At 46.9% G+C, this 12,003-nt stretch overlaps 1 protein-coding gene across 6 annotated transcripts in view; it reads right to left on the bottom strand.

The window, feature by feature from the left end:
- Nucleotides 1-12,003, bottom strand: part of LOC109865500 (myosin phosphatase Rho interacting protein) — a 102,453-nt gene that overhangs the window by 34,179 nt on the left and 56,271 nt on the right. For all 6 annotated transcript variants that reach the window (XM_031799608.1, XM_031799606.1, XM_020453737.2 and 3 more), the window contains exons 4-5: nucleotides 8,605-8,756; nucleotides 3,200-3,284 (exon numbers count right to left, since the gene is read on the bottom strand). In XM_031799608.1, coding sequence (XP_031655468.1) covers nucleotides 3,200-3,284; nucleotides 8,605-8,756 — 237 coding nt within the window. The remainder of the gene's footprint in view (nucleotides 1-3,199; nucleotides 3,285-8,604; nucleotides 8,757-12,003) is intronic.

Below are 12,003 nucleotides of genomic sequence, written 5' to 3'. Positions count from 1 at the left end.
GCAGTATATTTACTGTAAAGTCCCTGCTCATTTATGGTTTTTACCAATACCTGCATTCAGTACATATAGAACACATACACACAAAACAAATCCGTTTTGGCATGTAATCAGGGATAATAAAAAGGTAGACTCTTGACTCTTAGTATTTTGCGATACTGATAATTCTTACTTCCGTCAGCACCGCTCTTCTCTCCTTTCCCTGCGACTATATTTTTGGGATATGTTCTTTTTTTTGGGGGGGGGGGGGGTACTTTTGACCCCTTTTCATGATTTCCAATCGGTAGTTACAGACTTGTCCGTACAGGAGTTGCAGCGATGGGGCTCGGGAGAGGCGAAGGTCGAGAGCCATGCGTCCCCCGAAACGTGACCCCGCCAAGCCGCACTGCTTCTTGACACACTGCTTGCTTAACCCGGAAGCCAGCCGCACCAATGTGTCGGAGGAAACGGCGTACAGGCAGCGTGCATGCGACCCGGCCCGCCACTAGAGCGCCCGGCCCGCCACTAGAGCGCGATGGGACAAGGACATCCTGGCCAGCCAAAACCTCCCGTAACCCGGACAACGCTGGGCCAATTGTGCGCCGCCTCATGGGTCTCCCGGTCGCGGCCGGCTGCGACTCAGCCTGGGGTCGAACTAGGGTCTGTAGTGAGGCCTCTAGCACTGCGATACAGTGCCTTAGACCGCTGCAACACTCGGTAGGCCCTGGGATATGTTTACGTGTGGCCGGAGATAATGAAATCTGAATAGACCCTTGCTATCTCCGGCCAATCCCCTCTCAAACAGCACATATGGAGGCATGCCACTGAACCCTGATATACTGCCTTTGAAACAAGAAAGATGTATAAGGGTATCCACTTCGATCCCCCTCCACCTGGATTGATTGGAATTGGGATTAAGGTTTGAGATTGGGATTGAGGTTGTGTAGCCATTCAGGATGGAAGTTCATCCAGTTTGGCTCGACTCAAAGCATGTCCGTTCTCTGGTGGAAAAATGACAGCTCGGACTTCGTACACCCTGCAAATCACACAGAGCCTTTGCAGTTAGGGGGTGGATCTATTGGGCGGCAGGTAGCCTAGTGGTTAGAGGGTTGGGGTCAGTAACCCGAAAGGTCGCTGGTTCTAATACCCGAGCCGACAAAGTGAACAATGTGTTGGTGTGCCCTTGAGCAAGGCCCTTAACCCTACTTTGTTCCAGGACCCTGTAAAACAACACATTTCACTGCAGTGGTTAGAGGGTGTGTATGTGACAATAACACATGTTTTTCTTAGCAGTAACAGTGAGTCTTCACAGTCAGGTGGGTCTGACAACGGAACCTTATGGGGGTCCATTCCAGAGGTTGGTCTTCTCAACAGGGTTGAAGATTCTTGAAGCCTGGAACAGGACATGGAGTCACTAATGCCCTGCCGGTGGCCCCTTGCCATGGCGGAGCAGATTTTCTTCCCTCTAGCCTCAAAGTCCCTGCTACTCAACACCATATAGCCAGGAGCAAGGATTTGGAGGAGCAAACATTGCATTTCTGTCCCAAGGGTTTTTTTTTTTCCAACTAGAAAGGATCATAGAAAGACAGTTTATGGCCACTCTCACGAAAAGCCAGCAACACCAGAATGGCCTGTCAAGATACAATGGACTTAACCTCTCCTTGTCAGGTGCTGTTTGCCTTGGAACCACTTCCCAGAAAGCAAACAGATGTTTCTCTGTGCCTACGTATTTACAGAGCAGACAGGAATCTCTGGTGAGAAACGTGTAAGTGGGGTGGAGAGGTTTCAGGTGGAAGGTTTTTTTAGTAATGGGGAAGTGGAGAAACATTCAGTCGTACATTGAATATGCACCTATGTGACAAGCTCTTTCCTATACGCTTCTGGTACAGAGATCAGTCAAACGGCGCTGGTCAGACCTGGATGCGACGATGACGGAAAGCGATCTGGAACCTGCAATGAAAGCGTCATCACTCGCTCAAGTAAACAACCTTAATTACATGGCTTGGCCTTGACTCATTGTACCGTATATCTGCAAGTGGATGCCGCCAGAATGTCATTGACTCAACACATACCATACTTGTACATACATATAACAGAGAAGTACAGAAAGTCAGGCAGACAGTGTTTTGTAGGAACAAGCAATAACTCTGGCCCCCCACTGGTTGGTTTTCCTGATCCAGAGCACTGTTAACCCAGTTTTGTCCCCTGCATTTGTTCTGTGGTTTCTGTGCAGAATGCTGCCAGCAGGCACCAGTAATTACTGCTACCGAGTGGGTAAAGTGAGGGCACAGGGAGAGGTGGCAGACAGACAAGCCAATTAGACAAAGCAAGACAGACAGACAGACAGAAAGCAGCTACGCTCACTGCTGTGCAGAACAGACTTCAGGAACACAGGACTTAGGAGGCCAACATGGCATAAAAGTGAGGGTCACCCCTCTGTCTGTGTTTTCTCTTAAGCAAATGAGGCTGTTAGTGTCTACTAGACTCAGTGTGTGTGTGTGTGTGTGGGGGGGGGGGGGGGTCTGTTTCGGTCCACTGCCATTAGAAGACACAGACAATGAGCTTCGGAGCCAGTCTCTGCGCCCGCCACAAATCTGGCATCACATCAAAATGAATGGAAGAAAGGAAAATAACAAACCGCACCGCAAAGTGTGTGGTCTGTAGAGGAGGATATTCAATACCATTACTTCATCTAGTCATTAAAACCTCTTACCTTTACGTTACCCTCTTTTTTTCATGTATCTAACTCTCTAACAGAGAGAACCTCTGTAGTGTAAGCATGTACTGACATGGACATTTCGTTTAAATTCCCCTCAGGGCAAAAGTGTCTGTCATGTTATCATACAAGCCTCTTAAATTCAATACAATAACACGACTTCATATCAAACCAGTCCATTATACCTAATCGTTATGATTAATCTTAAGCTAGTGTAGTGGTCCGATATCCACCATACACCCTGTTACAATAAGACCATTCAGTTTGTTGGAGTACATTATACAATAGGGCAGCGGTTCCCAAACTCGGTCCTGATTCAAACGATAAAAGCTCGATGATTAGTTGATCATTTGAATCAGCTGTGTAGCGCTAGGGCAAAAACGCAAATGTGTACCCTTTGGGGTCCCGAGGACCGAGTTTGGGAAGCCCTGCAATAGGGAGACCACATATCCAATACATTGTACAGTATATACAGTACTTAGAATCTCAGAGTGGAGGGCATGGTACCTGAGGAGTGGGTGGCTCCACTTTGCGCTTCTTCTTCTGGTTCTGCTTGTTGGTCCGGGGATAGACCGTCAGGGCCTCCTGCCATCTGCAGAGACGATCAAAGGGGCAAAAATCTGTCATTAGTGACAAACATAAAAACAAGACAAAACTCCAGACTGATGGTTCCCAAACGTTTTTTGTGTGTGAATTAAGACCCATCAATAGGTTTTTGGAGATTTCCCATGAGCCACTGAATAAACGAAAGCACTGTTCCTAGACGTGACCCAGTCACAACCCGAAAACAAACAGGCTCTGACCTGCCAGCTGGTCCTACCACTTGGAAAACACTGGTTCTGGTCTGTGAAATACAGTACATGTGTGTCTCAGACACTCCTCACCAATTGTATTTTTGATTTCACCTTTAAATTTAACCAGGTAGGCCAGTTGAGAACAAGTTCAAGCCAAGGTAGACTACTCTTTGTGACCAGGGCCCGGTTTCCCAAAAGCATTTGAAGGTTAAGTTCATCGTTAGAACCTTCGTAAAAGCATTGTTAAGTCCCCGTGCGGCTGAAAGCCCTCATTTACCAATTGCCCCCCCCCTCGTGTCACTTTATACACAGAAGATCTCTGATTTAAAAAAAAATCTTTATATATGTTTATCTGTCACCTCTGTGACCACCGCTACAAACAAAAGTTGTCAATGTCTATGCAAAAACAAAGGAAAAGGTTAAGGATAAAAAGATGCTTCAAATGAAAACCGAGATGACCGCTTTAAAATCCAAACACAGTAAGCTATACAGCCTAGGCCTATATAAACTCAACAAAAAAGGTCTCTCAAAGATCATTCTTAAAAATCCAAATAACAGATCTTCATTGTAGAGAGTTTAAAACAGTTTCCCATGCTTGTTCAATGAACCATAAACAGTTCATGAACATGCACCTGTGGAACGGTCGTTAAGACACTAACAGCTTACAGACGGTAGGCAATTAAGGTCACAGTTATGAAAACTTAGGACACTAAAGAGGCCTTTCTACTGACTCTGAAAAACACCAAAAGAAAGATGCCCAGGGTCCCTGCTCATCTGCGTGTAGGCATGCTGCAAGGAGGTGTGAATGCAGATGTGGCCAGGGCAATACGTTGCAATGTCCGTACTGTGAGACACCTAAGACGGCACTACAGGGAGACAAGACGGACAGCTGATCGTCCTCGCAGTGGCAGACCACGTGTAACAAACACCTGCACAGGATCGGTACATCTGAGCATCACACCTGCGGGACAGGTACAGGATGGCAACAACTACCCGAGTTACACCAGGAACACACAATCCCTCCATCAGTGCTCAGACTCTCTGCAATAGGCTGAGAGAGGCTGGACTGAGGGCTTGCAGGCCTGTTGTAAGGCAGGTCCTCACCAGACATCACCGGCAGCAACGTCACCTATGGGCACAAACCCACCATCACTGGACCAGACAGGACTGGCAAAAAGTGCTCTTCACTGACGAGTCACGGTTTTGTCTCACCAGGGGTGATGGTCGGATTCGTGTTAATCTTCAAAGGAATGAGCGTTACACCGAGGCCTGTACTCTGGATCGGGATCGATTTGGAGGTGGAGTGTCCGTCGTGGTCTGGGGTGGTGCGTCACAGCATCATCGGACTGAGCTTGTTGTAGGCAATCTCAACGCTGTGTGTTACAGGGAAGACATCCTCCTCCTTCATGTGGTACCCTTCCTGCAGGCTCATCCTGACATGACCCTCCAGCATGACAATGCCACCACCAATACTGCTCGTTCTGTGGGTGAGTTCCTGCAAGACAGGAATGTCAGTGTTCTGCCATGGCAAGTGAAGAGCCCGGATCTCAATCCCACTGAGCACATCTGGGACCTGTTGGATTGGAGAGTGAAGGCTAGGGCCATTCCCCCCCAGAATTGTCCGGGAACTTGCAGGTGCCTTGGGGGAAGAGTGGGGTAAAATCTCACAGCAAGAACCGGCAAATCTGGGGCAGTCCACGAGGAAATGTACTGCAGTACTTAATGCAGCTGGTGGCCACACCAGATACTGACTGTTACTTTTGATGTTGACCCACCCTTTGTTCAGGGACACATTATTCCATTTCTGTTAGTCACATGTCTGTGGAACTTGTTCAGTTTATGTCTCAGTTGTTGAATCTTGTTATGTTCATACAAATATTTACACGTTAAGTTTGCTGAAAATAAACGCAGTTGACATTGAGGACGTTTGTTTGTTTGCCGAGTTTATTTCAAATCATATTGAAATACATTTCATGTTCTATTTAATAAGTTCAATTTTGCTAATTGTAGGCCGTCTAATTTTTGCCTCAATATATTTCATAATGTGTGACAATATGTGCACAATGATGTGCCAAATCATTGTAATATGATAGGGTAAGCCTTAGAATAAGCCACCTCAATATTTACAGCCATATAGGTCTCTAGGAGCTGATCCGTCGTCAGTATTGTGGAACAATTATAATGTTAGCTCAGATTTGAAGGGAGAAAGCGAATCCGAAAGTAGAGCTGCCTTCCCTTCGGTCCCATCTGCACTTGGTGAACGTTCTCGCTGGGTGGTATTTTGGGAAACACGCGTGTGACATCTTCGTCAGTTATAGGAACGATGTCTGGTTAAACGGCAGTGAATTTAAGTCCCGTCGCTAACCGGGAAACCGTGCCCATGTAAGTACTGTACTTGGGAGACTCTTAACACCTTAGTCAGTCCTACACCTTTTATTTCATTTGTATTTAACTAGGCAAGTCAGTTAAGAACACATTCTTATTTACAATGACGGCCTAGGAAACAGTGGGTTAACTGCCTTGTTCGGGGGCAGAAGATAATACCGACAGACTTTCACCTCGTCAGCTCATGGATTCGATCTAGCAACCTTTCAGTTACTGGCCCGACGGTCTAACCACTAGGACACCTGCCACACCTACTGTACTTCTTCTGTCATGGCATTCTCTGATAACCTCAGATATTCTGAATTACACATCCACTAATTGGCGGTGAGAATCCCTGCAGTGGACTACTCAAACAAGTCTCATTTACAGCATTTCAAGGCACACCACCCCCCCAAAAAAAGACTTCCCACAACAACCAAATAGAATAGTCAGTCTGGATATGGAAGGAGGTGTTTGTCAACATTTGTTCCCCATAAGTCACACACCAATCCAGGTAATGTGCTTCAAGACATGACCCGTCCAGTCTGTAGGAGTGGGAGTCCACAATACGTCAGTGGGGAAGTATGAATTAATTAATTAATATCTTCATAGGAGTTCAGGTTCAACTTGTGAGGTGGCAAACCTATTTTGTAGAAATGTGCTAACTAGTTAACCGTTCAAAATCACATGAACTTTTCCATGAATGAATGAATAACGCTGATAAAAACAGTAGTGGTTGCGATGGCCTAAACAATGCCAGGGTTGTGTTGTGACTAAATTGAAGAGCTAAGTGCATCACCATGGCACTGAACACAAAGCCATATCAATTCCCCCATTGTCCGGCCCTCTTGTGAGTGTGAAAGCCTATTCAACGATTCTGCTCGGTGATATTAAAACACTGTGGCCTAATGAAAGTACTACATGAACGTGGCTGGCTTTTGTCAAGGCAACCTTGGCGGGGTGGCATTTCAACACCAATCCCAACAACAAATTGAATAGCAGAGATCTAATTTCAGTGTACTACTGACATTCGTCTTTGCCCACTAGTAAAGCACCTCCTAAAAGTCCACTATCATGGCGCCTACAAGCATAGTAATGTCAGCAGCAAAGATCTTAGTTTGTGGGACAAGTGAATGTTTTTAACATGTTACTGCAAGTTAGCGAACAGATTAAGATTGAGAAAATTGCTGAGAAAGTCTTGTGCCAAGATTGAAATTGTAAAATGTTTACGATTTGATTAATTTTATTATTTAAAAAAAATTTTTTTACAGCTGTTGTACAGTACAGTATATAATCTGGTAGTTTGAAATTGAAAGTGAGTTTTCATGCTGTCCCCCCCCCATTCTGTATGTGTCAGGCCTAATCCCCCTCTATGGAAGACTGGGTAGCGGGATGGGGGGAAAGCCAGAGGCTTATTCAGACCATGAGAAAAACAGAGATCCTCTTAATCTGGGTGTTTGTCATTGGCCCAACCCCCCCCCCCCCCCCCCCCCCCCAAATCAGATGGCAAATAACACTGCCCGGGCCAATATGTTTCCAGGATGGCAGAGAGCCAGGTACAGCGGGAGGGAGGGGTCACTGTGAAGTGTGTTAAGAGGTGGGTCGTGAAGGACTTTGCAGGGGAGGGCAGTAAGGTTACTGTATTATAAAATGGGGGGGGGGGGGGGGGTTGACAGAGAAAGAGGCATGGGGACTAGGGTGGTTTGTTAACATGCGAGGACAGTGTGTTAGTTGGTACAGGGACATAAAATGGTAGCTAGAACAGGAGTGTGTTCAGGAGGAAGGGAGATGCTAGCAGAGCAGTGCTATCACGCCTGTGGATGGACAGGAAGTACAAGGTTGGGCAGTGTATTATTATTTGTTATTTTATTTAACTAGGCAAGTATTAAGGGTTGGGGTTGGTGAGAGGGCTTAATAAAAGAGGAGGTTGTGAGTGAATGCGGTGGTGAGTGAACGAGGGAGATGGGAGGCAGTGAAAGAGGCAGGGGGCAGTGAAAGAATGTGCACTGTCATTGCAGTGCGAATTAGGGAGAGAGCACCGACTGCACTGCCTGATAGAGACAGCAGGGGGCAGAGCTGTTCACACAGCAATTGAACAGCACCCACAAGGCTGTGCAACAACACTTTCTCTAGCCATCTTTTCCTTTCCCTCTGACTGGCTTTCTCCCCACAGGTCCAATGACCTCTAGGACAGAACTCCAGTATTTGAAATCATTGAACACCATGGCTTCCTCTCTTATTCTTCCCTTTATAGGTGACAGCAATATGATGGATGCCTGCTTGTGGCTCAGGTCGATGTTTATTGTCATGAGTCTTGTCCTGGAGGCAGAACGAAGCAATTTCCTCTTAGATAGGCCAGCTGCAAAGTGAAAACTGCTTAATTGTAAAAATTCATAAACTTTTTCGTCTTCATTTACGGTTAGGATTAGGCATTACGGTTAGCAGTGTGGTTGAGGTTTGGGTTAAGGTTGTGTTTAAAATCCGACTGTGGCTGTGCCAACTACATAATATTCTGCAGAGCTGCCTCCAGAACAAGATTCGTGATGAAAAACACTAACCTGTGCATCCACTTGTCAAAAGACATCCACTGAGAACAGTACGAATGTAAATGGGAGACGGAGAGGCCGCCACAACAAATTAAGTAGGTAGAGGGGTTGTTGTTGTGTGATGTTGCCCTCTCCCTACTACCTGAACTTTTCCAATAAGAAGAATTGAGCTTTCTTACATTGTGCCCTAGCCAGATGCATGTCTTACCCGTTGATAATCTCGCGGCACTCGGCCCGGATGAAGTGCTCTCTGTCGGGGGTGAGAACGCACAAGGAGTTCTTCTGGCCAGTCCTGGACTCCCCGTCGATGACGTCAGAGCACTGGTTCATGTTGATGGTGCCCTGGGGCAGCGTGCTGGGCTGGAGAACAGAGAGATGGAGACAGGGCAGGGTCAGATAGTGCTAGTGACCCACTACTGCTCTGTTACACCCCCCCACCCAAATTCTTTTGAACTTTGGGACGCACCAAATAAACAGTTCCTAGTCACAGCCCAATTTAAAACCATAGGCCTTCAACCCACCATTTGAGTATCACTGAGTGAGTATAGTAAGTATTACAAAGATGAACACACACACACACACACCAATACAGATGTAAACACAGACATAACCCGACACACACCTGGGGAATCAAACTCGCATACAAACTCAAAACATGTTGTGTTTGATGCCATTGATCTCCAGAATTTCCCCGCACAGTACTGATCTCTGTTCTGCCCTCTTGTAAACATTGCAGGGCCACAGGATGACACAGGGAGAGTGAGAGCGTTTCATTTAATCCACTCATCCAACGATGGCTAGCTGGTCTATATAAACAGCTATGCATGGAGTACATGGCTCCTCCATCCTTTCATCTGCACAAACAACGGGACCGCCGAACTAGCCGAGCAACAAAACTGGTTAAGTGTATGCTCACCCAAGCAGTCCACCTTCTATACAGTTAAACACAAATACACTATGGGTTTGTGTGTGTGTGGTTACGGCTCGTTGACAGTGAATAGTGGAGCGCCGACACGACCCTGAACGGAGAAGGAGCTCCGTCTGTAAATATCTTTCACAAAGTCACTGTTTATAATAAAACACACGGGTTACAGAGAGATGCATCGTCGTCATGCAACTCTTCCCAATCATGCACACGTCAAAACCCAAAAAAACACTTCGAGCATTTTTTGAGAATTTGGCATTTCTTTGGGAAGTCTGACCTACTCCTGACCGAGGCCGGTGGAGAGCCCAGGATGAACTCAAGTACGCAGCGGGATTTAAAAAGGACGTGACTGACGAGTGCTACGTGTGTACCACCAAGAAGAACACAGGCGTCAACGTGGACAGCCCCAAACCCTTCTCTACTCAAAACAAACAGGCAGAATTACAGGCACCCTAAATGCCACTGAGGTCCTAAGCATCAGTGCAGAAGAGCCACAGATGACGATTAACAACCACCATCGATCCTGAATTACGCAGAGAGATAAAGCGGGAGGCCAAATTAAAAAAGGGTCAAGTCAAGCTAGTGATGGAATAAATGAGAAGCCCAGATGGGCGGGATAACCATGCCCTGTCAATCATTGAGCAATTTAGCCCTAGAGGCTCTTTGATGTGGTGAAGAAAGTCGATGACTGACAGTTCATGGTTATCCCGCCCAAAAAGCGGTCGAGAGGCCCAGTTTGCCCTACCCCTACAGTCCCTCTCAATTCATAGAGAACTGTGCTAGAAGGGCATGTGTGTTCCAGCTGACTGACTGACTGACGGACACCTGAGTTTTCGCCACAGAAGAGTTAAGCCTAAACTTGCAGAGACCTAGAATGAGCCATTATGATAATCCTATAACTTTCTCTGCGCGTCTCGCCTGGGCCTCTGGCCCTATAAAACGCCTGTAGTGTGTGGAAGGGCTCTTAAGTCTAGGGTGAGGGGCCAGCGCAACAGCCGAATCTGACAGGCAGGTGGACAGACAGCTGGGAGGGCCTGTTCCTGCTTCAGAGAGAGACGGCGTCAGCTTGACCTGAGAGTCCTGTCACTCTCAGACATTAGAGAAAAAAGGGGGGAGGGGGGTTGAAAGAGGAGAAGAGAAACATGGGCTGTTTACAGTATGTCATAGGATACATTGTCGAATAAATTTTTTACAAGGTGCCTCTGTGTACAGTTTCAGCTCCAGCAACATAGTAAGAGAAGGAGAGGAAGCGAGAGGAGGTAAGGTCCATCTGTCCATGTAAACAAACGTGTGTGTGTGTGTGTGTCCTTGGGAGAGGTCAGGAGAGTATAGGCCAACACAACAATATTACAAATTCTGTGGACAGTTTTCCAAGCCGCTTAAGATCTCAGCTTTAAACTCAGAGTACAATTTTTTTTCATGTAACAAGAATCCACAACATTGAGTTTGTGATGAAAAATCCCTTTCATAATACTATTACAGCACAGCGGGAGATCTGGAGGACTATTGGAGGCACGGCGTTGACACCGAGCAGTCGAGCACGGGACTCCTCTCACATGTGCAGTCTCCCAGCCCCGTCAGCTGAGTACAGTACGGTCTGGCCTTTCCACCGGACAAAACCCCTCCCAGCCTCCAGCCCAAAAACGCCCCCCCCCCCCCCCCCCCGGTCCCTTAGCCGAGTCCTGGACCCCTCTCCTGGGCCGTCACTCTCCACAATGAGCCCTTTGTGGAGTAGCACTAGCATAAACACAATGTGGGATTGTCAACAAGCCCCACCACAGCCGCCCCACTTACCTCCTAACGAGGAAGTGACCAAGATTTGACCAAAGACACAGAGAGACCAAAAACAACCCTGCTTTCATAAGTTAGATAAAGGTTAAATAAGAAAACTAAAAATTCCATTCCTTTTAGGTTGTGTGTATTGTTGTGAATTGTTAGATACTACTGCAGTGCTGGAGCTAGAAACACAAGCATTTCACTACACCCACAATAACATCTGCTAAACATGTGTATGTGGCAAATAACATTTGATTTGATAAACCGGGTAAACAGTTTCCTGTCTCTCAAGATGTTCAGACAATGGTGTGATCAGTGGCTCCACTTCAGGCGTGACTCAAGTGCACACAAAGAGTTGTTTTGTGTGTGTGATTTCATTTAGGCCCTAGGCACAATTACTTTGCACAGAAGCTACGCTACATTAAGAGTGGGTGCCGGTGTGGTCTTGTTATACTCTGTGCCAGCAGCGTCTGTTTGTTGCCCATCTCTCTGCACGGCTAATGTCTACTTGGATTATCCCAACAGTGCTGCCATGCGAACTCTCCCGGGAAGTTAGACAACAGGTTCATCCAGGGTGTCAGTCTCTTCTCTGGTCTGAGAACAGTGACCTGCCACCTCCTCTCTCTCACACAGTCTGCCTCTCCTCTGTAGCCTCCCCCTCTGTCTCATCGTCAGTCTATTCCCCCGTTCTCGCATTCTGTCTCGCCCGCTTTGTAATCAATCTCAAGATGTTGTCCTGAGTAGGAACTGAACAGTGGTCAATTAGTGGACGGATCATTCTCCGATTATGAGAAACCCAACACAAATTGGAGGCCATGGCCTGTAGTCTATAGGTGGCCTGTAGTCTATACCCTAAGACCCGGGAGTGAAGCTAACCAGCCTTGTTCTTCCCCTATTGGCATTTTG

Source organism: Oncorhynchus kisutch, linkage group LG20 (genome assembly GCF_002021735.2).
Source record: "Oncorhynchus kisutch isolate 150728-3 linkage group LG20, Okis_V2, whole genome shotgun sequence".
Taxonomy (NCBI): domain Eukaryota; kingdom Metazoa; phylum Chordata; class Actinopteri; order Salmoniformes; family Salmonidae; genus Oncorhynchus; species Oncorhynchus kisutch.
The sequence above is the reverse complement of the archived record's forward strand: the minus strand, read 5'-3'. Positions and strand labels throughout refer to the sequence as shown.